Source organism: Oryza glaberrima, chromosome 10 (genome assembly GCF_000147395.1).
Source record: "Oryza glaberrima chromosome 10, OglaRS2, whole genome shotgun sequence".
In the NCBI taxonomy this organism is placed as follows: Eukaryota; Viridiplantae; Streptophyta; class Magnoliopsida; order Poales; family Poaceae; genus Oryza; species Oryza glaberrima.
The window spans coordinates 2,175,241-2,198,759 of NC_068335.1; the positions used below are offsets into that span (position 1 = coordinate 2,175,241).

The 23,519-nt window shown below is 46.2% G+C and overlaps 3 protein-coding genes and 1 pseudogene across 3 annotated transcripts; 2 read left to right on the forward strand and 2 right to left on the reverse strand.

Annotated features, from left to right (window-relative positions):
- The first annotated feature begins 32 nt into the window (after positions 1–32).
- LOC127753476 (probable L-type lectin-domain containing receptor kinase S.7) lies at positions 33–981 on the forward strand. The gene is made up of 2 exons (XM_052278960.1): positions 33–155; positions 323–981. The coding sequence occupies exons 1-2, from the start codon at positions 59–61 to the stop codon at positions 820–822; spliced, it is 597 nt and encodes a 198-aa protein (XP_052134920.1). The 5' UTR covers positions 33–58; the 3' UTR covers positions 823–981.
- Positions 982–9,810: 8,829 nt separating this feature from the next.
- Positions 9,811–11,391, reverse strand: LOC127752631 (mitogen-activated protein kinase kinase kinase 17-like; annotated as a pseudogene).
- A 2,768-nt stretch (positions 11,392–14,159) lies between these two features.
- LOC127752632 (mitogen-activated protein kinase kinase kinase 17-like) lies at positions 14,160–15,707 on the reverse strand. The gene is made up of 2 exons (XM_052278040.1): positions 14,265–15,707; positions 14,160–14,174 (listed from the first exon to the last, which is right to left on the reverse strand). The coding sequence occupies exons 1-2, from the start codon at positions 15,705–15,707 to the stop codon at positions 14,160–14,162; spliced, it is 1,458 nt and encodes a 485-aa protein (XP_052134000.1).
- Positions 15,708–20,651: 4,944 nt separating this feature from the next.
- LOC127753204 (uncharacterized) lies at positions 20,652–21,989 on the forward strand. Its single transcript, XM_052278669.1, has one exon. The coding sequence runs from the start codon at positions 20,652–20,654 to the stop codon at positions 21,729–21,731; it is 1,080 nt and encodes a 359-aa protein (XP_052134629.1). The 3' UTR covers positions 21,732–21,989.
- Positions 21,990–23,519: the final 1,530 nt, after the last annotated feature.

The following is a 23,519-nucleotide window of genomic DNA, read 5'->3' on the forward strand; positions in this document are numbered from 1 at the left end:
ATTGGCTGGTGCAGGCAAAATAGGTTCAACATTGTTGATTTCATATTCTGGTGGAGGCATGACAAAAAGAATAAGCTTTTCCTTGTGTATGAGCTGGTGGGCAATGGCAACCTTGCTAAACGCCTACACGAGGGAGTACTCGAATGGACAACAAGGTAACTAACTAATATACACACGCATGCTTTATATATATATATATATATATATATATATATATATATATATATATATATATATAAATTATTAAATTCTTTTATATATATGTATATTAGGTTCATAATAATAAAGGATATCGCCTCTGCTCTTCTTTACCTCCATGAAGAATGCCACCCGTACATCTTGCATAGAGATATCAAGCCAGACAACATACTCCTGGACAACAACTTCAATGCCAAGCTTGCTGATTTCGGGCTGTCAAGGATCGCCGACCCCGACAACAACATAGTGAAGACGACAGCCCATGGGACTAAGGGTTATATTGATCCACTCTGCATGAGGGACGCGACCATTGAATTCGATCGTAGCTCTGACATGTACAGCTTCGGCATGGTCCTGCTAGTGGTGGCATGCACACAAGGCACCTCCAGGGAACAAGTCTGGCAGCTGTACCAGGACAAATCTCTCCTGCAGGCTGCTGATGACAATTTGAGAGGCCAGTATGACGAGACGCAGATGGAAAGAGTACTCATCCTAGGACTCTGTTGCTCCCGCCTTGATGATGCTACCAAGCGGCCTACCATCCGTCAAGCATTGGCTTTTCTGGAGCACGGCGGCCCAATGCCAGGCCTGGAGTCATTGATCAACCCTCGATCGAATCTCTAAAAACTGATGAGCAAGATGCAATTAATAGCACTTAATTGGGTCCATGGATACGTACTTTGTTATACTCCATTTGCGTAATTTTACCTATGCCGATGCATAATGTGCGACATCATTCTCCTCATTTGTTATGGTTACTCATGCAGCTTCCCCTTCAGGTTATTCTCACAAACTAGAAAGGTATGTGCGCGGGGCACCTTATTTAATTAATTATTTGAATTTTAGTTATGAATACTTATGTGTGGATGAGTATTTCTTAAAATATTTTTTTACTCTATTCTGAACATGTTTTTATCAATAATTTGTTTGAGATTGTTGTGAACGTCGCTTTTAATTTTCTTCTAGTTACCTTTCAAACATATAAATTCTAAACCAAAATTATTTAAACCGTGTGGTTTTTAATTTATGAGATACTATTGTTTCACAACAATAGTGCTACTTCATATGGAACTATTACGTGTACCATGTTTGTGTATTTTTTTAGAAATTAGCATATATTACTTTGGAGTTATAGATGTCTATTTTATCTGTTTAATGGCAAACTTCTATTTACTTCTTCTCCCTCCTCTTTTTTTTTTCTCATATGATCTCTTATATTATGTGGAGAAAATGAATTTAGTTTGAAATAAGAGCGGAAATAATTAGTATGTTTAGAGAATTTATAAATATTTAAGCACCATAGACTAAAGTATACTTTTGTTAAGTAGGTTCTTATTATGACGTGTATTTTTAATGCATGAATTCTTATATTAACTTCAGTATTGTTTATATTCCATAATTAACCAAACTTAGTATATACAAAATACCCACACACCATACGTATTTAATAGAAATCAAAGGGGAGAAAACACGACATGTACTCCATCCGTTATTTTACTTATTATTTAGGGTGTAGTCTACAAAACGTACAACTTATACATGATTTGGTAAATAGAATTGATATTTTAGATTATCCCCTTATAGTCCGAATAGATTGGAATCCATATGATAAGTATATTTATATGATCATATAATCCATATTATTAATTTTTATCATGATTTGTCGTAATTCTCAATTGCCATGCAAGGCTGTGACTTGCTACTTGTTGATATTGTAAATCTAATTCAGTCAAGCATATTTGTGAACTGATATGGGCTGAATAGAGTGCACACTACATAGTAAGCATATTTATGTGATGATATTAGCCATATCATTAAATTGTTTTTTCATGATTTGTTATAATTCTCAAATGCCATGTAAAGCGCAAAGATATGACATGTTTCTGGTTGATATTGTAAATCTAATTTAGTGGTACATATTATTATATCCGATAAAGAATATATATAGTGATATATACTCCACACTGTCATTTTTTTTATAATTTTCATGTCCGTTTGGATTACACACAAAGAATAAAAATATGACCTAAAATATAATTTTTTATAGATTAAAGTATAGTTAATATAGATCATAAATTAAGTTAATGGTAAATAATATAATTTAATAAACTTTTGTTTCAATCATCTTAGATCTAATTTTAGTTATTTATGATTATAATGTGATATATGACACTATAACCTGTGTTTTTCGTGTTTTTTTTTGTCTGTGAGATATAACGCAAATGGTCAAATCGTGGATCAAAATAATATTTATTATTTTTTCTAAATAAAAATATAGTAAATATGGATTGATTTAAATGTAAAGAATATAATTGTGGTCGAATAAAAAAATTGTATATATAATTTAAAAGTTACAATAGTTTATTTATTATATTTATGTACTACATTTATCTCAAATAATATAGGAAAAAATGAGTTAAGGAGAGGGAAGAGGGGCTCCACATTATCTGCAATTAAGTTAGTTACGTATGGTGGAACTTAACCACCTAGGTTTAAAATCTAGTCTTGACATGGGTCTCATACTTATGGCTAATTATTTTTTAGTAGCCGACGTTCTCATCAATAGCGAGGCGCTTATGGTGACTTTACTAATTTGAAGATATATCATTGGCTCAGTCTCTCGAATATATTTTCTATGGATAAGTGCACGCGCGTGTATATGAACTCTTGTGTTTGTACTATGTTTCTCTTAAGAAAGCGGCATGCACTACCCTTCCAAAATGATTATCTAAAAAATCAATTAGCAAATTTCTGTCGGCAAAGCACGCAGTATCAAGATGTCTCGACTAAGTGCTCAAAAATCAACTGACATCACCCAAATACCCGATGTTAGTGAATATATTGTCTAAGAGGCAAGAGCTTTGATATATCGCTTTGTTGTAGAAGCTAGAAGCTAGTAGCAACAGATCAGAATACGAACATCACCACCAAGGAGTAGTATAAAATGGGAAAAAGTACGAATTACACCCCCGAACTATCGCGGTCGTCTGAATTACCCCCTTGAACCACAAAACCGAACATTTTTCACCCCCAACTATACAAACCGGACGAATTACCCCCCCTGACTCAATCCACGGTGGTTTTGGTCTACGTGGCGTGCACGTGGCAGTCCAGTCAGCGTTTTTTTAATTAAAAAATTGTGGGACCCGCATGTCATACACTTCTTACTCTGTCTATTCTCTCTCTTTTCTCTCTCGCGCAGCGCGCACGGCGAGGACGAGCGCGGGGACGGGCGGTCGGCGACAGTGGCTCGCGGCGGCGGCGGTGCGGAGATGAGGTGAGCGCGGCGGCGGCCGAGCAGGTCGAGGAGTACCACCACGCCGAGCAGGTCGACGAGCAGGAGAACCACCACCACGCCGTGCAGCACGACATGAGCAGCGACGCCGAGGAGCTCCAGGGTGAGCACGGCGGCGGAGGAGGCGAGGCGGCGGCGGCGCGCTCTTCCTCCCGCCCTTGGGCCCTGTCGGCGTGGGCGGTCGGCGAGGTGAGGTGAGCGCCGCGGCACGGACGGCGCAGACGTCGGCGCGGAGGCCGAGGTGGAGGAGGAGCGTAGCGGCGGAGTCAGTTGTGGGTGGCGGGCTCCACCTCCTCGTCGCCACGCTCCTCCGCCGCCACGCTCCTCCGCCGCCTCCTCCTCCACGCCGACAACCGCGCCGTCCGCTCCTCCGCTGCCACACTCCTCCGCCGCCGACGTCCGCGCCGTCCGCTCCTCCACCGCCACGCACCTCTGCCTCCACTCTCCTCCGCCGCCTCCGCCATCTCCGCCTCCGCGCCGATGTCCGTGCCATCCGCTCCTCCGCCGTCACACTCCTCCGCCGCCTCCGCCTCCGCACCGCCGTCCGCGCCGCCGCGCTCGCCTTACCTCGCTGACCGCCCACGCCGACCGGGCCCAAGGGCAGGAGGAAGAGCGCGCCGTCGCCGCCTCGCCTCCTCCGCCACCGCGCTCGCCCTGGAGCTCCTCGCCGTAACTGCTCATGTCGTCCTGCGCGGCGTGGTGGTGGTCCTCCTGCTCGTCGTCCTGCTCAGCGTGGTGGTAATCCTCGACCTGCTCGGCCGCCGCCGCACTCGCCTCATCTCCACGCCGCCGACGCTACGAGCCGCTGTCGCCGACTAGGGGTGGAAAAAAAGCTTGGGCTCGTGAGCTCAGCTCGGGCTTGGCTCGAGCTCGCTTAGCTCAGCTTGGCTTGAATGCCAAACGAGCCAAGCCCAAGCTTCATTTTTAGCTCGGTTCTGAAACGAGCCGAGCCCGAGCTGGCTCGCGAGCCGCTTGATTTGGCTCGTGAGACTTAGCCATCATGTATTTATATGGATGATTTTATTTTCTAGTGGAGTTATTATTTGTCAATATGTAATTTATCATCTATATTTTGATGAATTTAATATATAAAGTTATTTTAATTTTACATGTTGATAATTTGTTATTGCTTTTCTTAATGATTATAAATTATATAGCTTCAACGGAAGGCTCGCAAGCCAGCTCGAGCTGGCTTGAGCCAGGAAACAAGCCGAGCCAAGCTCATGTTTTAGCTCGCTTCCCTAACCGAGCCGAGCCAAGCCAAGCCTAGCTTGTTGCAAGCCATTGCAAGCGTGCCGAGCCAGGCTTGGCTTGGCTCGTTTCCACCCCTATCGCCGACCGCCCGTCCCCGTGCTCGTCCTCGCCGTATGCGCTGCGCGAGAGAGAAAAGAAAGAGAGAGAATAGAGAGAGAGTAAGAAGTGTATGACATGCAGGTCCCACAAATTTTTAATTAAAAAACGCTGACTGGACTGCCACGTAGACCAAAACCACCGTGGATTGGGTCGAGGGGGGTAATTCGTTCGGTTTGCATACTTGGGGGTGTCAGGGTTATGGATACCACATACCTAATAGTAGTTGACTAAATCTCGGCAAAACCCACCACATACCATGTCTTATACGGAAACAACCTTCAGATATAGGAGGAGTTCCGCATAAGGAAGGATGAATAGAGTTCTACATGGAAACGACAAGGACTACTTGGATTGTATCCATATTTGTTTCCCTAGTTCTACTTGGACAAGAGGACACCTATGGGTATAAATATAAGGCCCCCTAGAAGGAGAGGGGACACGGAACAATAGATCAAGACACAAGATCAACATACAAGCCAACATGCGCCAAGACAAGACGCTGGATATCGACTTCAGAGATAAGCATGGCTAGTCCCCTACGGTCTACGGATACTGTCAGGAGAGACATAGCGCTGTCTTTGATCTCGCCGGATGTGGATTCGAGGAGGAAGGCTACCCTGTTGTCGATTACGAGTCAGCACTTCAGACTGCCAAGTCGACAACAGTTAGATAGGCTACCCCAAATATTGTACTGGTGTGATTATGGTGAATAAGAGCAACGACCGGTTTCAGCCAACAGGAGTAGGGTTATTACCTAACAATTCAGGGGCCCGAACCTGTATAAAAATCCTCGTCTCCATCTTTTTTACTACAATCTCACAAATATCCTAGTACCAACGATCCCCATACTATGCAAATATCGGAATCGCGACATCAAACATCGACAGTGGCGCGCCAAGTTAGGAGATTTTGGTGTTTCAGGGTTTCGATGAAATGGGTTTAAGAGATGGATTCTCCAACAACAAGCTACTCGACAACTTCGCTATGGAGAAATCTAACCCGATCAGAGTATGTCGTCCAACAAAATCGGAACCATCATCGTCAAATATTCGATCCGACGAGATCGACCAAGCTTGAAGACATCACCGTCGCGGAAGACGTTAGTTCACTAATGTCGACCGTGGGATTTTGGTCCATGTCGGCTACTTCGGAAACTAACATCGACCGCCAAAAAGTTCGACGAATTACCACCGGGTATCGACGACATCAGTGATCGGTCTGACGATTAGCGTGTTCGGAGAATTGACGAGGTGTACGTATCCTCATCGGTTTCTGATATACTACCTCCTTCCCTAAATGTTTCCCTAAATGTTTGACGCCGTTGACTTTTTCAAAATATGTTTGACCGTTCGTCTTATTTAAAAACTTCTGTGAAATATGTAAAACTATATGTATACATAAAAGTATATTTAACAATAAATCAAATAATAGAAAAAGAATTAATAATTGCTTAAATTTTTTGAATAAGATGAACGGTCAAATATATTTAAAAAAGTCAACGGCGTTAAATATTTAGGAGATGGAGTGACTATTATATTGGGCTACAGCAGACCAGAGTCAACTACACGTCGTTACCCGCCAATCAAGCAACTAGCCGACTGCATCTACACATGTATTAAGCATGCATGCGGTGGGACCCATGTACAGTAATGCATGGTGTGTACCGAAGGCTATTTTAGCCATAGGTATGCTTGCATACATTGGTAAGCCATCCACACGTGCTAACCACGGAGGACAATTCAGATTGGCTAAAAGGTATTTTGTAGATTAATTTTTTAAATTAATATATACTATTTTCGTAGATATATCCGGCATATATCTACACAGGTACGCGATGTTTCATAAAAAAATTATCGTACTTATTTTTCCGATTTATATAATATTGTCAGATCCATGATTTATTATGTTTATCTAGAGCATGGTTTTTATATAATATCTATTGTGCGAGTGTTTCCGACGTTAAACCGACTACGGTCTAATGCTAGGGGCTTGCTCTATTTTCTTATGTATAAATTATGCTTGTTTACGGTTTACATAATCCCTGATATTTAATCTGCTCGTTATATCCTAATAATACTAGAAGATCCACGCAGTTTTCTGAGTACATACTCGATATTATCTGCTATATATCTTGCCTTCTAGAAAATATTTTTCAGGAACAACTAAGCACTCGAGTAGGTTGTGGTCAAGCACATGTATTATTGAGAACGTTCTCGACAAATGCAAAGTTGTCACACCCAACCTACCAACGATGACCGACGACCTATCTCGTAGCACTGACCATGGCTGGGCTGTTCGAGACAAAGTTGTTAACGGATAATTTCTCGCGAACGTTATCAGCTTGATCACCCGACATGATTGCGAACGAATATCCGGATATGCTATAAGTTGGGTATGTGAGTCATGCTGGCCACATGAGATGCACATGTAACAAACCAACTTTAGCGCCCCTATAGACGATCGAGAGGCCCCTACTCCTTGTTCTCGAACCAGTATGACGAAGCGATCTCTCACGCCTTAACTTCCAGCGGTCGAGGTACGACAACGGCAATAGCGTAGCGGTGCTTGCACCACGACATCAGATGGTCGAGGTACGACTAAGGCAATAGCGTAGCGGTCCTCGCACCACAACTTCAGATGGACGAGGTACGGCTACGACTAGTCTTTGACCAGCAGCGTAGCGGTCCTCGCACCTCGACTTCAATCGGTAAGGAGATAAGGCTGCTCCTGGTTCTCGAAGCAGTAGGCCGTAGCTATCTCTCATACCTCGACCTCAATCGGTCGGGAGATAAGGCTGCTCCTGGTTCTCGAACCAATAGGCCATAGCTATCTCTCGTACCTCGACTTCAATCGGTCGAGAGATAAGGCTACTCCTGGTTTTCGAACCAGTAGGCTGTAGCGATCTCTCACACCTTTACTTCAAGTGGTCGAGTTATAACTACCCCTGGTTTCCAACCAGAGGCGTAGCGATCCTCCCACTACCGTTACTTCAGGTGGTCGAGTTAGGGCTACAACTAGTTTTTGGCCAGAGGTGTAGCGATTCTCCCACTACCTCTACTTCAATAAAGTTGATATCAGGTACACAATATCGCCAAGTGTTTTACCCATAGATCCCTTACCACGACGACATTTAGAGTTGAAACCAATCCTACTGTCCCTTTACGCCGCCCTGGCAAGGCCTCCGAGGAACCTATGGGAACTTCAGCTGGGGACGCCTAGAGCGGATAAGGCCTTGTCAGGAAATGCATAGACGAACAACCATGTAAGATCTGGTCATGTAAGAGTTCTCACTGTGCGTATTAACCAAGCCGTGTAATCGGAAATTGGGTTTCCAACTTCACGGCTGGGGGCTAGGGTAAGCGATTTTTCAACCAAGGCAGGTCAAGGGTCCAAGAGCCTTATCCTCTGAGAACGATTCTCCGACGACAAGGCTGGGGGCTAGGGAGAGTGTATGACTCAACAAACTGACTGATCGAAGTCGGTAAAAGAGAAGACGCTCATATACAAAAACATTGGTATGTAAATTTAATTCATTTTCAGTTTTCCATACATATTATAACATGTAACCCTTTGAGCGTTCACTCGGGGGCTATTTCTATCTAATATTCTTTTCTAAGTATTGATTTCATGAAAATTCTATTCGACATTGTTCTTCTCATTCTCTTCTCTGGAAAAGTCTATCTGACCTCCCCTCAACAACTCCCCTCAACCCAGCTCTTCTCATTCTCTTCTCTGTAAAAAGTCTATCTGACCTCCCTACTCGGCCCATCTTCTCCTCTCTCTGGCCAAGCTGGTAGGCGATAAAGTCCATTCCTTCTCCCTCTTGCCGGCAGGCTCGCCGTCCCGTCCCCGCGCCTTGCCTCGACTCCGCGCGGCCGCAATCGCGCAAGCCGCGGCAAGGACCGTAGCCAACCGGCGCCGGCTTGCCTGCGTCGTCCGTCATTACGAACAAAACGCCGGTGCGCCGTCCCATTCTCGCCGGCCGTTTCCCGTGGCGATTAGGTGGGCACGGTGGCCCAGCGGCCCGTGCGGCGGCGGCGTTGAGCGGCAACAGCCACTCGGAGCCCCGCGACACCCAATCCTCGGCCGCAAAAATAATTCTACCTCCATCCCTAAATATACGATGTTGGTGATAAAAAAAAATCAAAGGATGTGATGATTTCTTAAGCATAAGCACCTAGTATTTGTTTTGGGAGCAGAAAGGAGCAGGGAAGCGGGAACCAGCCTAGCTAGCTAGTATTTCTAACAACTGAAACTATCATGATATGGATTTTCATCCCTGAGGGGATATCCCCTCGTTGTTTGTATGTCATCTAAATAGTTATAAAAAATTTTAAAAAAAAATTGACAACATAGATTAATATGAAATATATCAGTTCACAAAGATGCAAGACCAAATTTCACTTCCACAAGTTACAACAAAATAAACAAATTAAAATGAAAATAGTTGTGTACATTCGCATATATATTTATTATTTTTGTTGCAACTTGTAGAAGTTGAATTTTAACTTGCATGTTTGTGGAGTCATATATTTCATATTAATATATGACTATATTTGAATTTTAACTTGCATGTTTGCCAATTTTTTTAAAAAAAATTTGATGACTATATTTATGTGGCATGCATGAAACGAAGGAATATCCCCTGGAGGGATGACATCACTTTCCCAATCTATCACTCTATTATACACTATTGTATTAATATAGTAAGCAAGAGCAGTATATGGAAAAACCCACCTATTTTCGGCTTCTGGCATAATATATATAGCACCCTGGGCAGGCGTTGTCGGATTTGCTACAGTACACAAACCCATGAATGCCTTCTTTTGGCATCAATCGCTTTGTCTTCCGTTTCAAAAATCAGTTTGTCTTCTGTATAAAATAAATTATCGTCTCAGTAGGCTAAGTTCCTATCAAGAACAAATTATATATCTAACGAAAATTATGGAAGGGAAACTGCATATCTAGCACGAAAAATTGGAACATCTTTTTATTCTGGCCTTCCGAGAGGCCGCATTATTATCAGCAGCATGAACACCTACAAGCAAAACTCGCTCGCTGCAAGAACTCAAGGAGGTGAACTCATCCTCCTGGTTCTCAACAACTACAGATTGCTCACTGCTACCTACTCCTACAACAATGCTACCCACAGCTTGGCCGGAAATCTGATCGGCGGCTGCCGCTACATCGAATTCTTCCACCGCTACGACATCGGGTGATGCACCGAGAACATCGATCCATCCTTGATCGGAGTCCCAGTCCGGCACCGATGACGGCGAGCACGCCATTGCTCTCACCCACTTGGCTGGACACTCTGAAGATACGTTATCTGCTGCTGTTGTTGTTTCTAATTTATTTGCTATGCTAATGGAGACGCTGCTGAGGACATCGATCCAGCCATGGTTGCCGGAGTCCCAGTCCGGCACCGACGACGGCGAGCACGCCATTGATGTCACCCTCTGCTCTATTGCTGCTGTTTTGTTTGCTACATTAATGGAGACGCTGCCGAGGACGTCGATCCAGCTGCAGCCATGGTCGTCGGAGTCCCAGTCCGGCAATGTCTGGCCGGAGCATGCCATTGCTCTGATCCGGCCGGTAGGGCTGTTCGACGACATGTCGTCGACTTCCTCGCCGTCGGTCGACGACGACTCGGACTCCCATAATGTCGCGTCGAGCGCGCTCGTCGGCGACACCCATGTCGCCTTGACGGTTTCCTTGTTGTTGAGACCGCATGACTTGGAGATGAACGGGTGCTGTAGCAGCTGCGCCGCCGTGGGACGGTCGCCGGCGCGCCGTTGCAGGCACCCGCGCAAGAAGTCCTTCGCCTCCGGCGAGAGCCACCGTGGCAGGTCCGGCACGGCGTCCGTGTACCCGATCTTGTGGAGCGCGGGGAGGACGTTGTCCATGTCGCTCCACGGGGCGCGGCCGGTGGCCATCTCGATGACGGTGCAGCCCAGCGCCCAGACGTCGGCGGCCAGCCCTTGCTCCTCGCCGCGCGCCACCTCGGGCGCCATGAACGCCGGCGTGCCGCCGAGCACCGGCTGCTTCGAACCACCGGGCATTGCCACCCTCGCGCACCCGAAGTCGGCGAGCTTGGCGCGGCCATCGGCGCCGACGAGCACATTACTCCCCTTGACGTCGCCGTGCACGACGAGCTTCCCGTGGAGTTAGTCGAGCCCTCTAAGCACGTCGGCCGCGTACGCCCTGACGGCGCCCTCGTCGAGGCGACCCCCGTTTCTCGCCACCACGTCGGCGAGCGATCCGCCGGGCGCGTACTCCAGGAACAGCTGGTGCTCGCCGCCGCCGCAGCCGCCGGAGGCCTGGACAAAGCCAAGGCACTTGAGCACGTGCGGCGAGGACAGCCCGGACATGACGCTCCACTCTCGCCGGAGCTGCTGCCTCTCGGCGCCCTCGCCGGCCGACTTGATGACGAAGAGCTCCCGGGAGACGTCGTTCGCTGCCAGCGACACCACGGCGCCGGAAGCGCCCCGGCCAACGCCGCGGAGGCGCGTCCATCCGCCGCCGCCGATGATCGCCGCGGCCATTGGGGAATCGGAGGCGAGAGCTGGGTTGAGTTGTTGGTGTTTCCGGATTAGGGTTGCGAATGCTGCTGCTCGAGTCGATCGAGGAGGGTATTTATTTAATGCGTGAGGCTGGCATGTGGGACCCGTAGCGCCGCGCATTGCAGTGTAAACTGTGAAATGCACTAGAGAAGCGAGGGGGCCGACAAGATTATTGCTATAGCTGGAAATTTACCAGTGTGCTCTGTTAAGGAAAGGTGTGTTTATTATCCTCTTTTTTATTTTTAATCCATGTGGATTAAGAAGGAAACGAGAGGTAAAAACAAAAGGATAGACGTGTTTAGTGTATTTCTTTCTATTTTTTTCCCTGTGTAAACCATGGGGTGGAAAACGTGGAGTGAGAAATAGTACGCTTGTGAGCAAATTTTGCGTTTTTGCATGATCCATTGTAAAAAAATGAAATGTTAAAATAAATTATTAAGAACTACTCTCTCTCTCTCGTCGTTATATATGGAAATTTTGTGGGTCCAAGACTAGTCAATGTGGTCATCGAGCTAAGAAATTAAGATCGATGGTGCAAAATGTGCCTCATATCTTTAGAAGTGATTAAATGGTTGATTAATCATCATCCAGTAAAGTCCCTGAAACATGCAATAAGGGACGGTTAAAGGTATGTTTGTGCTACTTTATATTCCATTCACTACTACAGAACCAAGATAACCGGTCAAAGTGATCCGTCTCAGATAACATGAGCTCTAACATGTAAAAAAAAATACCGTTCGAGATATGACAAAAGGGAACTACAAAGATCATATATGATGACCCCACATATATGGCAGGTCCAATCATATGGCCCACCAGACATAATAAAGACATAAGTGCGATTTATAAATAACAATCGCTAAAAATGAGTTATAATCTATTATGGCTCTTTCTTTTAACCTATCATGGAGGACATACTACGTCATACGCTCCTACCACGTGTTGACGTCATCGTCTCCTCTTTATTTCTCGCTTGCTATCCCCTATCTTTAATTTATCTCTCTCTAACATATATACTCTAACTCCCAAGGACTCGAGCCAGTTGTTGCCTCCTTGATCCGTCCTCGAACTCCAGCCATCATCGCCTCTGGCCCCGAACACGAGCCGCCACCACCATCTTCACCCTCTAACCCCAAGCACCGGCCACCACCTTAGAGATGCCAGATCCAACCTCCCTGATATCGGAGGACACTGAATATGCTCTCCTTAACATCATATAGGTGGCTAGATCCAATGCAAGCCACCATCCCCTAAGCCCCGAGTGCTAGTGAGCCTCTGGACATGGCAGCGGGATGTGCCCGCTTGTATCTCGATCGGTGGCCTAGTAGTCTGACGGGCACAAAGATGGGCTTCGGAGGTGTGTAGCTATATGGGCATGGCATCCGGAGCTGGCCACCCCCATCTTGGTGACCTTGGTGGCGCAGTACCGCTGGGGTCTGGCAACGATGACAAGGACCATGATGACGAGCACAACAACAACAATGGGCTTTGGAGGGGGCATGCGATAGTGACACCTTCGAATGGGCGCAGGGCATAAATGACCAACTAGGCATCGACTGGCTTGTCGAGATCGTCAAGAAGTACAAGATCATCTCCAAAACGCTCAGCCTGGCATCAACCACCAATTCCTATATCCCTTCCTTCTCAACCGTTGGGCCAGAGCCAAACAAAACCCCTTCCCCCTCCCCTTCCTCCTCCTTCTCCTCCTCCCACTCTCACGCCCCTTCCTCACCTCGCCTAAGCTGACAAACAATAGTAGCAGCTTTCCTACAAACAAAGATGGGGTGTATACGCACACACCAACGTACTACTCAGACCTATAGAACAATATCACGCCCTTTTGCAAGTCCATTTTGCTCATCATAGGCTTCAGGGTCAGCCGCTGTATCACCCCCAACTATAGATGGTCATGTGGGCCACCTCGCACGGCACGGCCCAAGCCCGGCCGTGCCTAGGCCGAGGCTTGTCGGGCCGGCACGGCCCGATCGACGCACCGGGCCGTGCCGTGCCAGCCCACGGGCGGCATACACGGCCCAGGCATGGCCCAATACTACTCGAGCCGTGCCGAGCCGGCCCGAAGGCACGATGGGCTATCGTGCTTCCTCACAGAAAATGTCTAATTTTGGTCCCTCAACTCTGTGTGCTGTGTTTAAATGGCTGGAGAATAAGTCTATTTTGTATACTCCTACATAAAAGTCTATGTTTGGTCCCTCAACTATGTGGGCTGTGTTTAAATGGTTGGAAAATAAATCTATTTTGTATACCTCTTGTCTTGGGCCTTGCCTTATACGATTATTTAAGTCTATTTTGCATCCCTATATTTTTTTTATTTGACCGGGCCGTGCTGTGCCGGCCCAGCGTGCCGAAGGTGCGGCCCAAGCACGGCCCGGCTGTCGGGCCGTGCCATGCTTTGGGCCGGGCCGCGGGCCACGGGCCATATGGCCATCTATACCCCCGACCAGGCTGAGGGACCATGCGGCGCGCTCAAGTGCAGCAGGACTCGTTCCAAGTCATCCTTCACCTCTCCACGCTGGACTGCGACTCTGCGAGGCACTGTTCCGGCCTCCGACATCAACACCTTCCATGCCAATAAAGCTCACTACCCTTGCTCTGTCAAAAAAATATACCAAGCTAGTACTTGATTAGACGTCACGTAGTTCTATGATGACTATGAACAGGGGATCTGCTCTGCCTAGATTAATAGTCCTCCTCTAATTGAGTAACAAGTCTATATTTCGGAGCGAAGGGGACTACATTCGAATTATCTGTATGAAGATTAGGGAGAGAAAAAGGTTATGAGCACATCGACTGGGGATCGAGGGACGAGGATCATGAGAACATTCTTTTATTCCGGCCTTTCGAGAGGCCGCATTGTTATCAGCAGCATGAACAGCTACAAGCAAAACACTCTCGCTGCAAGAACTCAAGGAGATGAATACATCCTCCTGGTTCTCAACAACTACAGATTGCTCACTACCTACTCCTACAACAATGCTATCCACAGCTTCGCCGAAAATCTGATCGGCGGCTGCCACTACATCGAATTCTTCAGGCGCATTCCCCGCACCGCCATTGTCGTCGGCCGGTGACGCGCTGAGGACATCGATCCAACCATGGTTGTCGGAGTCCCAGTCCGGCACCGACGACGGCGAGCACGCCATTGCTCTCACCCTCTTGGCCGGAGACTCTGAAGCTTCGTAATCTTCTACTGCTGCTGTCGTTTTATTTGCTACGCTAATGGAGACGCTGCCAAGGACTTCGATCCAGCCATGGTCATCGGAGTCCCAGTCCGGCAATGTCTGGCCGCCGGAGCATGCCATTGCTATGATCCGGCCGGTGGGGCTATTCGACATATCGTCATCTTCCTCGTCGTCTGTCGATGACGACGTCTCGGACTCCCACAACGCCGCCGCCGCGTCGAGCGCGCTCGTCGGAGACACCCATGTCGCCTTGATAACTTCTTTCTTGAGACCGCACGACTTTGAGACGAACGGGTGCTGTAGCAGCTGCGCCGTCGTGGGACGGTCGCCGGCGCGCCGTTGCAGGCACCGGCGCAAGAAGTCCTGCGCCTCCGGTGACAGCCATGGCGGCAGGTCCGGCACGGCGTCCGTGTACCCGATCTTGTGGAGCGCGGCGAGCACGTTGTCCATGTCGCTCCACGGGGCGCGGCCGGTGGCCATCTCGACGACTGTGCAGCCCAGCGCCCACACGTCGGCGGCCGGCCCTTGCTCCTCGCCGCGCGCCACCTCGGGCGCCATGAACGCCGGCGTGCCACCGAGCACCGGCTGCTTCGAACCACCGGGCGTTGCCACCCTCGCACACCCGAAGTCGGCGAGCTTGGCGCGGCCATCGGCGCCGACGAGCACATTACTCCCCTTGACGTCGCCGTGCACGACGAGCTTCCCGTGGAGGTAATCAAGCCCCCTGAGCACGTCCGCCGCGTACGCCCTGACGGCGCTCTCGTCGAGGCGATCCCCGTTTCTCGCCACCACGTCGGCGAGCGATCCGCCGGGCGCGTACTCGAGGAACAGCTGGTGCTCGCCGGCGGCGGCGGCGGCCTGGACAAACCCAAGGCACCTGAGCACGTGCGGCGAGGACAGCCCGGACATGACGCTCCACTCTCGCCGGAGCTGCTGCCTCGCCGTGGCGACCGCATCATCACCGGCCGACTTCACGACGAAGAGCTCGCCGGAGGCGTCGTCCGCCGCGAGAGACACTGTGGCGCCGGACGCGCCGTGCCCGATGCTGCGGAGGCGCGTCCATCCGCCGCCGCCGACGCCGATGATCGCCGCGGCCATTGGGGAATTAATTGGAGGCGAATTGGGTTGAGTTCTTGATGTTTCCGGATTAGGGTTGTGAATTTGTTGCGGATGCTGCTGCTCGTGCCGAGGAGGGTATTTATTGCGTGAGGCTGGCATGTGGGGCCCACCCTTGCATGCAGTCCGAAACGCACAGGGGAATCGAGAGTGGCGTGTGGTAATCTGACTGACATGTGGGGCCGATAGGGTCAATTGCTAGCTGGAAATTTACCTGTGTGTGGAGCTCTGTAAGTAAGGAAAGGCGTGCTTGTTAACCTCTTTTTATTTTTATAATCCGTGTGGATTAAGAAGGAAACGAGGATTAAAAGTAAAAATGACCGGCGTGTTTAGTGTATATCTTTCTATTTTATCCTGTGTGAACAACTGAGAGGAAAATGCGGAGTGAAAAAAATAGTACGTTTGTGTGAAAATTAAACGAGGAGCACAAGTTTTGTGTTTTGTGTTGTTTTAGCATGATCCATTGTTAAAATTTTGGATATTTCTAGCTCAGTGCAGCTACGAAAGAGCTGCAAAATGCACCTCACAATTTTACTAGCAATCAAATGGCTAATTAATCATCATCTAGTAAAGTTACCGAACAATGAGGGACAGTTACAGTCTTACGGATATTTGTCCATGTACATTGTATAGCGTCAACTATACCGACAAGTTAGATGCAAACACTAGCTACTGCACTACTACTAAAACTATTTTTCTGTACAAAGATCCATTTAGATTGCAGACGGAACATAACTGGTCGTAGTGGCGAAGCCAGGATAAAATTATAGTGGGGACTCCTCAGCCTTTTGGGCCTTCTAATAATCTCAGACAAAGTCTATTTTAACACCCTTGCGATAGATATATGGATTTAAATTTTAGGGGGTCTTGATGGGGGCTCTAATGATTCATTAGGGGGTAGGGGGGTCTAAAGACCCCCCAGCCCTCACGCTGCCTCCGCCACTGACTGGTCGCATCTACGAAAATCATCCTCCATTTTTGTGTGCGGTTCCTTAAGAAAACCGCAAAAATCAATTTTCATAGGTGGGCATCTTAACAGTCCTGCACGGAAAAATACTCAATTTTCACAGACGGGCCTAATAATCGACCTGCACGAAAAAATGAGATATTTAACCATTTGCCACATTTAGATGGGGCAATTAACTTTTTCCCACTGGACCCACATGTCATAGACACATGTGGACCCACGTGTCATTGAGATAGGGGTGATAAATAGTTATTTGCCAAATCTAAAAGTGGCAAATAGTTAAAAGCCCTCGAAAAAATACCCATTCCCTCTCAACCTGTTCAAAAAAATTCGAGTTTCCCTTCTCTCTCCCTCTTATCTTCTCTCTCTACCCCTTATCTTCACCTCACTTTCCTCTCCTCCTCTTAATGTTCTCCTCACTTCAGCTGAGCTAGAACCGCGTGGCCGTGTCGAGCTCGAGCCCCGCGGGCCACGCCGCTGGCACCGGCGCCGGCCTCTTCGCCTCCTCCTCCGGCTCCGACGGTGGTGGGCGCAGGAGTGGCGGGCTCGGCGATGTGTGCACGGCGGCGGGCAACCGGGAGCGGCGGGCTCGCAGCAGTGTGCACGCGATGGCGGACGACCACCCCCCTCCCCCATCCAAATCCGGCGGAGGCGACTGCTCCCCCCCGAATCTGGCGGCGACGGCCGTCCCTCGCCCGGATCCAGTGGCGGTGGTGGCGGGCAGGCGGGTTCGGACGGTGGGGAGGCGGCGGATCCGGCTACCGCGACGGCGACGGCGATGACGGAGTCCGCGAGGAGGGCGGCGGCGGCTGCTGCTTTTGGGTTAGGGTTTTGCTTTTTTGATTTTATTTTTTTTTAGTTTTTTATTTTTGCGTGTGGGCGACATAACCACCCCGCACATAAAAAATCAGATTTTCGTGTGTGGGTGCGCCACCCGTATATAAAAATAGCGATTTTTGTAAATACTTTGTTACATACGGTTAGAAGATCCACACGTGAAAATTGCTTTCGACCGTACGGAATAATAGCACTAGTGACAAGAGCACATCTGTGCTGGTTTGACAAAACCTAGCACCGATAAGGGTTTTCCCACCATGAACCTCGAGCTCGTCTATGCAGAGAATATACCCGGCACTGATGAGACCACCTCTTGTTGACCGGATTACGTCATTAAATGGATATACAGACTATTACATACATAAGTTAAATATTTTGATAAATAGAGTCAACAAATATCTTAAAACAAGTGATCAAGATATATTTTTTAAAAGAAGAACATATTAAAAACATGCAGCAAGTCATCATGATAATAACGTGATGAAGCAACTGAAATGAAGACTAGTTTAGCTGGTGTAAACAGTGTGCTGCATGTGGAGAGAATATATGGCGCGTTTTCGAGGGAGCTTCTTGCTGCGGTAGCTTCTTCCAGAATCAGAAGCTCTCTTAAACAGTTCAATTTTTATCCAGATTTTAAAAATTATAGAATCCAAAAGATGAACTTTAAGCCAAAAGATAAAAAACCCAGTATTTTCAGTTTGTCAGAAGCTGACTACCAACAGCTATTTCGTAGAATCTTAAACTTCTCCAAACAGGCCCATGATCTGTAACTGAAAATGAATGGTTATTAGGCTAAACTGGTGCTCTTGGCCCACTTGATCTGACTTAATTAATCGCTCTTCCTTTTTTTATCATTGCCACGTGGATTTGGAATAGACACACGGGCCCAGACCTCCTGATCTCTGGGATGATAAAGAAATAAAGAAAAAAAGTTAGAATACTGCTAATTGCAGGCCCACTAAATGAAACAAATGGATTATAGTGAAATTATGTTTTTTAATAACTAGAAAAAATGCTCGTGCGTTGCAACGGGTGAAGTCTATTTTAATCTTATTATAATTTACTCTTATTATTATTATATGGTTAGTTAAGATGAAATTCACTGTGGAAGTTCGCTTGGATATATATTTTTTTAGAAAATCATGAGCTACAGTTAGGAGTCCGATCATCTTTTTTAAACAGATTTCTTATATGATTCTTTCTGTATTACCAAAAGTGAACGATCTTAAAAACCGACTCATATACGGATATGTATTTCCAAAAGCAAACGAACTTAAAACTGACTCATACACGGATGACGTACCAAAATACCGGCAAAATATCTTTAATTTCTATAATAGTAGAGAAGAGATATAGATTAAAACCAAAATATAAAATTAAAACAGACTCAAACACGGATGACGAACCACGGAAACATCTTCAATTTTTATAACCGACTCAAACACGGATGACGGACCACGGAAACATCTTTAATTTTTATAATAATAGATAACCGACTCAAACACGGATGACGAACCACGGAAACATCTTTAATTTTTATAATAGTAAAGATAAAATTTAATCAAACCTCTACATACATATAAAAAGATATATGCGGCCAAACTTTGTTATAATAATGCAAAAGAGTGGACAGATCAGCCATACAAATTCAACAAGTTCAGTGAATAAGCAAATCAACTTGTACAAATCCTTTCTTACAGTAAAAATAAAATTTGTACAGTAAAAAGGACATTTTTAGCCCGTCACGGTCTAACAAAATTAACGTTTCTTCTTAGCTAAGTATAGTTACTAGTCGACGATGGTTGGTGCATGTCATGGTGAAGAGTACTAGAGTATGTGACCACGTCAATTTTGTACTTTATTTGTTAAGAAACCTGACAACGACCGTGCGTGCATATAAATAAACAGATTGATCCAAACATATAAATTATTAAAGCGATTTGTTCTTATCAGGTCTTTTCGACAAATTCCTTTGACCTGATGGCGTTCATAGTATCACATTTTTAATCTGTATGACTTATTATCTCTGTCCCAAAATATTACTATTTCTAACTATAATAATTTATTCTAAAATGAAGTTATTTATTCACCTGCTATCTCCTCTCAACTAATAAACAATTCTCTTTACCTATTTTTCTTTTGTCTATCAATCACAATTCTCCTCCAATCATTTGTACCTACTTTCTTAATTTCTTAATGTCTGTATATCTACATAAAAAATGTGTATGTTTCCTTGCGTGTAACGGTCCTCTCACGTGAGAAACAGAAAAAAAAAAAAGAGAAGTTCGTTAAGAAAAATTATATGCTCCTTTTTACATCAACAATCAATTCATTTCTAATAATATAGATACATCGTAATGTATGGGTATATTTCTTGACGACCAATTCACATTGGCTGGTTTTTAATTCCCATGTCTCTATTACTCCCTTCGTTTCACAATGTAAGTCATTCAAATATTTCCCACATTTATATTGATGTTAATGAATCTAAACATATACTTCCTCCATTTCAAATTGATCTACATATTTCATAGGTACACCAAGACCAAGAAAAACTAATAACTCTCTCATACTATATTTACTCTAGCAACAAACTCAATGCATGCACCATCCCCACTATTTCCTAGCCAATAACAAATCAAAATATTGCATGTGGGTTATAAATACATGTGTGCATGGATGCATGCATCAATGTCTATTTACTCCAATGCACAAATAACGAATAGACATAATAAATGAACACAAATATGTAGATCATTTAGGAATAAACTAAAAAAACTATATGTAGATCAATTTGGAATGGAGGGAGTATATCTATATAGATTCATTAACATCATTATGAATGTGGAAAATGCTAGAATGAATTATATTGTGAAACGGAGGAAGTATTTTCTTAAGGGAATAAAACCATATATCTAGTGTAGGTTAAAGACAACCTGGACAGTGTCAGACTTAATTAAACACAAGTTGCAGATAGATTAGTGGCAGTGACCATACTGTTTCTTGTTTCATTGTTTTTTAAAAAAGTTGCTTCTACTCGAATTAACCACGAATTTCACACGAAACTGCAACCTTGCAAAATATATAATCCTTCCCAGCAAGGACGCATTCATTTTGTCGCCATGGCCAAGCCCAAGATCTCTCCTCTCCACCGTGTCATCGGCGCCGCCCGCTGGGACGCCGAGCGCCCCCTCGGCCGCCTCCTCATCCTCGCCCACGCCGCCTTCCTCGACGCCGGCTTCGTGCCCGCCGCCGCCGCCGACGACGACAACTCCATCCGGCTTCCGAGGAAGGTGGGCAGGACGGCCTCCTCGCTCCCGCTCCGGTACGCCGCGCCGCAGCTGCTGCACTGGCCGGACGACGCCGCCGCCGTCCAGCTGAGGCTGTGCGCGCACGGGCGCCACCTCGTCTTGTACGTGTCCATGGCTAGATGCTCCATGTTCAGGGAGTGGTTGGACACGTACTGGGTGTGCCTCGACGCGCTCGCCGCCGCGGCGCTCCTCGGCGGCGCGCTGGACGACACGGCGCGCGCGCTGCGGCGCGACGCGCGCCTGGCCGCGCTCTGGGGCGCGCTCGCCGACAGGCTGTGCCGGCGCGTCCTCGTCGACGTGTGCGCCAGGAACGGCGTGACACTGGAGCCCACCTTCATGTCGCTCCCCGACGACGTCAAGGCGGCCATCCTGGCGAGGCTCCCCGACGGCGACGACCTCGCGAGGGCCGAGTGCACCTGCGCCGGGCTCCGGCGCCTCGTCGCGGACCGCGACCGCGACGCCGCGCTCTGGAAGCCGAGGTACGAGAAGCTGCCTTTCCTGCTGCAGCTCATCGGAGGCGGTGACGACGACGACGGCGAGCCGACGACGGAGGTGAGCTGGAAGAAGAAGTATGTGGCGGCGAGGCTGTGGCCTTTCGGAGAGCTCTTTGCGTCCATGAGAGAGACACGGAGGCTACCGATTTATGCACCATTGTTGGACTTGGACTTCGATTCATTCACACGCTTTTGGGTGTTCGATGATAAGCCGTCGCCGTTGCCGGAGGAGATCACTGTCCCTCGTCGTCGTCGCCGCCGTCGGAGGTGGAGAATGATGCCAAGGGACGCCGGCCATGGCCTTGCGGCGCGGGGACATGGCGGCGACAAGAAGCCGCGGCATGGCGCCGGCGCGGTTCACTCGCCGTCTTCCCGGTTCCGATGGAAGCACCGGTGATCGCCGGCGATCGACGTGCTTTGGTTTCGCTGTTGCAGAGCCTTTTTGGCTTAGTTGTTTATGGATTTCTTTTCGTTTGCTTTGTAAATGTGCTGAGAATGAGATCATCGTCTGAAACTGAAAATGGTTAAGCCTAATCACAAATGTGAATGCCTTGTTGCTACTTTGGATCTTTGATCCACTGGTGTTAGAACTTAGAACTCTCCTGACCAAGTATTAAGTATGAGGTTAGTAATTAAATTAGAGACCTTATCCTTATTTCCTTAGTAATCTTTTTCAATAGTGGGTATCTGGTCTTTGCTTCAATTGAAACTACACGCATAATAATTTACAGCTTATAAAACTGCTAATATGAAAAAGCAAAGAACCACACACACTCCACCCACCGTGTACAATGACTTCTAGATTCATGTAGCTAGTGATTTCTTTGTAGCAGTAAACTATGCTAAGTGGAATCCAATTAAGATTTTTCTTCTGTTACAAATGATGACACTTACGAATGCTCAATTAACACACAGTCAAAGGGAAAAAATTCAGCAACAAATCTCTAGACTCATTAAAAAATCCATGGAAAGCTTACCCAGTACTATGTATTTATGGGCACAATGATTTAAAGTCTATGAGTGAAATTATATACTCACGACTCTTTATTCTAAACCAAGCACCCACGACGTACTCCATAATCACACTAGCTAACTATACATTTTCAATTTTATATTTTCACCATATCGAAACAAAAGTATAAACTCAATTAATGGTAAAACTAGCTTCTTTCGATGTTAGCATAGATTTACAGTTTCTGGATCAAACAAAACCAATGGCTCTAACTAAAAAGGTATATTCACCACAAAAGTTGCTTAATATATGTTCTTGACAAAATGAATGTTAGATTACTGTTTCTTCTTCCTAGCTAACCGGTGGTGTTCCTTGTCATGCTGACTATGGCTGAGAACATTGGCCATATATCATATCAAAGGCATAAAACAGTCAGATATGTCCAACCATGCATGGAAAGGCTTATATCGGCAAACGATATGATTATGCTGCAAGGCGCAATATGGTTCCTTTTTAAAAAGAACAATCTGGTTTTGTTGTTAATTTCTCTACTTTTGTTTTGTTTATGGAAATTTCTCTACCTTTTTTTAACGAAATATTTACTCCAGCTGGAGAAACAATTTTAGAGGATATAACTACACACTAGAAAATGTCCAATAGAATTATTTACCTCATATTTTGGAGCGAATCAGGGCATGTACAACATATGAACATGCCCATAAATTAAACCTCAGATATGAGGTAATAAATAATTCTACTGGAACCATATTATTATGAGGTAAATAATTCTACTGGAACATATTCTTCTCCTCAGAGTAAAATCTATTGGAACCATATTCTACTCCACGGAGTAAATGTTCCAGGTATGAGGTAAATAATTCTACTGTAACGATTGAACATGCAACTAATTCGTGGAGAAATGTCACCAACTAATAAATCAAACCCCAGGTTTTTTTTATGCAACATCACATTCTTACACTTTTTTGTTATTAAAACAAACTTGACAGGGTGCAGGCAAGCATGTAAAGCCATAAATAAATACACCCAAGGCCCATTTTTGCACTTCTCTCCTAGGATGATTAAATAATTAGTAAAAGCACAGTTTTGTCAGAAAAGAACCAACTTTGTCACGAAATTCAGACGTAACTCCACTATGGCTGTGTTTAGATCCAAACTTTCAACTTTTTCCACCATATTAACATATCATACACACAACTTTTCAGTCACATCTTA

Excerpts from the sequence above, each read along its gene's own strand:
- LOC127753476 (XM_052278960.1), top strand. The coding sequence starts at position 59 with ATGACAAAAAGAATAAGCTTTTCCTTGTGTATGAGCTGGTGGGCAATG. Across the intron at positions 156-322 it reads GTACTCGAATGGACAACAAG|AATGCCACCCGTACATCTTG; the intron begins GTAACTAACTAA and ends ACCTCCATGAAG.
- LOC127752632 (XM_052278040.1), bottom strand. The coding sequence starts at position 15,707 with ATGGCCGCGGCGATCATCGGCGTCGGCGGCGGCGGATGGACGCGCCTC.
- LOC127753204 (XM_052278669.1), top strand. The coding sequence starts at position 20,652 with ATGGCCAAGCCCAAGATCTCTCCTCTCCACCGTGTCATCGGCGCCGCC.